This window comes from Ichthyophthirius multifiliis (assembly GCF_000220395.1).
Source record: "Ichthyophthirius multifiliis unplaced genomic scaffold scaff_1120509250617, whole genome shotgun sequence".
Lineage (NCBI taxonomy): Eukaryota > Ciliophora > Oligohymenophorea > Hymenostomatida > Ichthyophthirius > Ichthyophthirius multifiliis.
In genome coordinates this window covers 2396-8316 of record NW_004086591.1, presented here as the reverse complement: position 1 = coordinate 8316, position 5921 = coordinate 2396, and the positions used below count along the sequence as shown (strand labels likewise).

At 15.1% G+C, this 5921-nt stretch overlaps 1 protein-coding gene across 1 annotated transcript, besides 7 other annotated features; it reads left to right on the top strand. All coding sequences in view use genetic code 6, as the record gives it.

The window, feature by feature from the left end:
* Nucleotides 1–890: 890 nt before the first annotated feature.
* Nucleotides 891–924: a microsatellite.
* Nucleotides 925–2417: 1493 nt separating this feature from the next.
* Nucleotides 2418–2456: a microsatellite.
* Nucleotides 2457–2728: 272 nt separating this feature from the next.
* Nucleotides 2729–2775: a microsatellite.
* Nucleotides 2776–4602: 1827 nt separating this feature from the next.
* IMG5_085200 (hypothetical protein) lies at nucleotides 4603–4781 on the top strand (the record flags this gene model as incomplete). Its single annotated transcript, XM_004035820.1, has 1 exon — nucleotides 4603–4781. A coding segment is annotated over one exon (179 nt), but the record flags the coding sequence as incomplete, so codon positions are not given.
* Nucleotides 4669–4754: a microsatellite.
* Nucleotides 4782–5353: 572 nt separating the features above from the next.
* Nucleotides 5354–5409: a microsatellite.
* Nucleotides 5359–5409: a microsatellite.
* Nucleotides 5410–5769: 360 nt separating this feature from the next.
* Nucleotides 5770–5822: a microsatellite.
* Between the last annotated feature and the right edge of the window lie 99 nt (nucleotides 5823–5921).

Sequence of the window (5921 nt, the reverse complement as noted above, 5' to 3'; positions counted from 1 at the left end):
GGCTTATTATAATCTTTAACAATTTAACTCTTTTTAAGCCAACAACTTTACAATTAAATTATTTTGCAAGTAATTCCGCTTTATATTTAGCATCTTAAACTGCTTAATCAAAAAGCTTTTTGTTTATTGAATCATCATCATTACTGTATTATAAATAATCTATAGAAGTAAATTAATTAGCGACGGCATTTGAAATAGCTATTCCAACGTCTTTTAAATAAGAAGAGCTTACTTTAATTGAATTTTTAACTTAAGTTTTTCCTTCTATATTATGTTAAAAACTTTAGCCAGTTGTTTAAATTTATAAGTTAGATTAGTGTGTAAACAACTATTAATTTAAAATACCTAAAAGTTAATTCACAACTTAATTATTTTATTAGCTAGCTGTTTCTACTGTATCACCAACATTTTCATAAGAAACTTATAATTAAAATTAGTTATATTATAGAAAAGCAGATGCTATTCCTTATACAGTAATTTCATCAGGTAAATATTTTAGCTTTAATTCACATTAGCATTATTTATCGGATTATTACTATTAAAATGATTATTATATTAATATTATTATGACTAACAATGATTATTTCTTCATGTTTTATTTTAGTTTTTTAAGATAAAAGGTTTTAATTTATTTATATATAAAAAAAAATTATTTCTTATATGATATTCAATATTTTTAAATTATAATAAAATTCAATATAATATTTTTATTTTAAATAAATAACAAATATAATTAGGAATTTAATCATAAAATATATAATATAATATAAAAATAAAAACTTTTAATAATTAAAATAAAACAACAACGTAAAAATGAGATTTTTTATTTTAAGAATAATATTTATTTAACTTTATGATTGTATATAAATTATTTAAATAAAAAGATATTTTTTTCTATTATTTATAATTTTCTATAATTTTAATAAAATCAATTAAAATGCATATAAATATTAAAATTTAATTAATAAAGATATATTTACAGAATATAAATTATATAAATTTTAAGATATTTCTTTCTATTATTTATAATTTTATATAATATTAATTTAATCAATTAAAATTTTTAGTAAATTTTTTAATATCATGAATAAAAAATATATAGAAAATAATATCTATATAAAAATAATCACAAATTAAAGCTAAAATAAAAATTATTTTAATTTAAAATATAAAAAAAATAATATAAAAATTATATAAAATTTATAATAAAATAAAAAATATGACTTATATGATCATTGATTTTTATTTTTTTAATAGTTTTTTAAAGAAAAAAATTAGTTTTTATATATATTTATAAGTATTGTTTTTTATATTAAATATCTTCTAATTAAGAATTATTGGTTTATATTTCATAAATATATTTTTATATAATCGAAAATTAAAATTATTTAAATAATTTTAAATACAAAAATAATATTTTTTATTTATTTATTTCTGATTTTATAATAAGAATTTCTAAAAATGAATGTTAATTTGGATTAAAATTTAATAATACTCGAAAATTCAATAATAAATTATAAAAAATAAATATAATTAAGATATTTTATTTATTTTAATTTTTTTTAGAAAAAAAAAAAAAAAAAAAGTACTTTTTATACATGTATTTAATTGCGTATTTTTGATAAATTAAAAATAAAATAAAAAACATAAAGTAAAATAAAAAAAATAATGTTTAAATTCTTGTAAAATATATTTTTATTGTCAATAATAAATATTTCAATTTTTAAAAAAACTTCTTTTTAATAAAATATTAAACAATCACATAAATATTGCTAACATATAACCCGTTTCGTTTAAAAGGATAAGCCTCTTACACATTAAAATATTAATATTTTATTATTTAATTTAAATTAAAAATGACAATTTCTGAATATTTACAAAAAAACAATCAAGCTTTTAATGTAAATTTAAATAAACTTAAAATTAATAATATCGACAAATTAATTACTAAGCTAATTTATAAATATGTATATGATAAATTAATTTAATAAAATATCTAATGGAATATCAACTTTTGACTTTTTTAATTATAGCATAATTAATAAAAAGATTTTTAAAATAAAGATGTAGTTGTTTTAAAAGGTATTAATTTTAAAATTTTGTCAAATTAATTTATAGAAATAGTAGAAAGTTAATATAAATAATCTTAATAAATTAAATATAAAGAATGCGGCTTTTTATGCGCCTGTTTTTTATATAATTTACAAAATCAAATATTTTTAATATGTAAAAAACATATTTATTTTTATATAAATATATGTATATATAATTTTACAAAGATTTTTATTTTTAATTATTAATTTTATATGAAACAAAAAAATTATATATTTATATTAATTTAGATATGTTTTTTATTTTATGATAAAATTTTTATTAGTAAATATATTATTAAAAATAAATATATTATAATAAAATATTATACTATATAAATACATATATATATATTAATAAATATAAAAAAAATGAATGTTAAAAATGTAATTTCAGAATTAGAAAAAGAATTAGAAAATATGAAAGGTTTTAAAATTTTATAAAAAAATATATATATATATATTTATAAAAAATAAGAGGATGAAAATGAATAATTTGATGATAAATAATATGAAAAAGAAATGAAATTAAGATTACAATAAGAATAATAATAAATAGATAAATTAGCTGGAAATTTGAAAAACTTTTAAAATATGATAGGGGATGATATAGAAGATGATGAAATTGCAAATGTACCAGTACAAACACAAAATAAAAATATAGTAAAACACAAAAAAGATATAGAAGAATTAGAAAATTAAATCGCTAATATGTAAGAATTGGAAGAAGATGATGAAGAAATTAAGAAACATTAAAAATAATATGAATAACAAAAACTTTAATTATAAAAAGAAATGTAAGAATTTAATAGAGGAGAATAGAAATTAGAACAAATTTCAAGTTAATTTTAATATAATAATAATGATTCAAACTAAGGATAATAAAAACAAAGTAAATAAAATTAATAATAAGGAAAAAATACTGGTGTAAGCCAAAAATAATAAGAAATAGTGAATAGATTAATTGAAAAAGAAAATATTTTTAATAAAATAGAAGATATATTAGTTGTTTCTTTATTATTAAATGAAAAGAAAAATATTCAATAGTAATAAAGTAATAAGGCTCTACCTTAGTAATTATTGTAGTTTTTTTAGGAAAAAATTTATTAAATAAATTAGGCACTGAAAACATTTTCTTAGAAGTATTTGGAAGGGAAATTAACTGGTGAGAAATATGAAGGATAAGTAGAAAAAATACTATAAAAATAAAAAGAATTGTATTAAAATTCTAAATAAGAAAAAACTTACTTTATTAAAATAGGCTAAAGAATAAACTAATTATAGACAGACTTAAAACAGTTAAAAATAAATTCTTAGGCTTATTTGAAATTTACTATTGAGTAATTAGATGACTTTAAGAAAATTTAATAAAATCTTGGAAATTTTTAAAATAATAAAGAAGTAAATATGAATGAAATTTTAAAGGAAAATTATGATGATAAAACAATTGTTTAAAAAATAACCATTTTAAGTGAAACTTTTAAATAGTATCATAATCTATGTAACTTTTATAAAGAATATTTAAGAAACGAGAAAGTTGATGTCCTTTAAAATTATTATATTCCTTTACTTAAAAAAGGCTAAGGTATACTCTAAAATTTAAAAGAAGGAAATGATTAACCTATTTCAGTTTTTATGTAGAACGATTTTAAGTAAATTACTTTATAGTTTTTTTAAGATATGAGCCCTTAATAATATGAAATAAGTATTTTTTTATAAATATCGTTAATTAAATATTTTTTTTTTTTTATTATTTTATTTGAAAAAGATAAAAAATTATGGATAGATAAACTAGAAACTGGTATAAAATAAGAATATGATTTATAAAAAATGGCTAGTTTTTAAAAGAAAATATTAGCAAATGAAATAATTGAGAAAAGTAAATCAAGAATAGAAGAATATAAGTTAACTACTTTAAATTTAGAAAAAGCTTAATATAATGAATGGATTTTATTACCTAAAATAACTAAAGAAAATATAAAAATAAATCTAAGTTTTGAAAATAAAAATTTAGATAAAAACTAAATTCAAATTAAATTAAAAAGATTAATAAATTGTAAATCTGGTAAATTCTAAATATTTTATTCTTTTGAATCTTAAGGCAGTGTTTTTTCAAATTAAACTGATTATTGTGACCCTTCTTTAGTATTTAACTATGATAATATTATTACTTTACATAATTCGAAAAATATTCCACTCGATTTATATTAGAAAAAAATAAATATAATTATGTATGAAAAAGGATTCTTTTCAAATTCTGAATTCGCAAAAGGAGTTATAAATCTTACGGACATTGAAACTACTAATTCTATAGATGCTTAATTAGAACTTTAATATAAAAATCATAAATTTTATTTAGATGTAATTTTATTTTAATATTTTTTTGATTAAATAAAAAAAAAGTATGGAATATATATTAAAGCACCTATTTAATCTATAAATAATAAAGAATTCTAAATTTATAAACTTTAATAAATTTATCCTCCTTTTAATATAAATGAAGGAGTAGAAGAATATAAAAAAAAATAACTTTCTGAAATTAGTTTTAACCCTGAAGAATAAAAGAATTAATAGGTTCAATAATAAGATTAATTATAAATAAAATAATAATAATAATAATAATTAATAATAATAATAATAATAATAATAATAATAATAATAATATGATTAACAATCTTCATAACCATATTTGTTTGTATTACAATTTTTATATTATTTTTGTTCATTTTTCTTTTATTTAAAAAATAAATAAAATAGTTTATATAACCTACTGAAAAAACTTAAGGAATTGAATTAATTAATTAATGTTCTTAATAATTGCCTAAAGGTATTTCAATTGAAGATGCAATAAACCTTGAAAATCCATAAAAATATTAAAGTTTACCATATTTAGATTAATTTTAAAAGTTTTTATAAGATGAAATTAAATAAGCTAAATTTACACTTGCAGTTAGAAAAGTAGCAAATAAACTTAACGAAGAATTCATGAAAAATAAAATGGTAAATTTATAAAATCTAAAAAATAATTATTTAATAAAAATATTTAGATAATAGAAATGAAAGTTGAAAACTAATAAATATCACCTGAATAATATTTAGATACAATTAAGAAATTAATAGATGATGAAAATAAACTAATATATTTTTATAAATAAATAAAGCTTTAATAATGGGAATAGTTTGTCACAGAAAGAAAATAACTTCTAATTAAAGATATTTTGGAAAATTTCGAAGTTTAATATGAAGGAGAAAAATATACATGATAAAGAAATATATATATAATTTTTGAAAAAAATATATATATTTTTAAAAATAAATAAATTTCATATATTAAATAAAACGGATATTATTTTTATTTTAAATATTAAAATTTCTATCAAAAAATAAAAAAACATAAAAAAATGGATAAAAAATCATAATTAAAAAAATAGGTAAAATAAATAAATATTTTAAAATTATAATTAAAATTAAAAAATATATATAGAAATCACAATAAAAGGACTCTGAAAAAAAGAGTTTATTAAAAAAATTAGATATAAACATTATTATTTTTAAATAAAAAAAATAGAAGATCTAAATACCAAATATGAATTATAAATGAAAAAAACGTTAAATGGTTCATTAATATAACTTTCATCATATATAACGCCAATTCAAAAAGAATATAATGAAAAAGAAGTATATATATATATATATATATATATATAATATATATATATTTATATTATATATTTTATATAAAATATATTTTAAAAAGATACCAAATTTTGTGAATTTTCCATAACTTTCTTAAAAATAAAGCTATTTATATAACTCAAACCCTTTAGTATT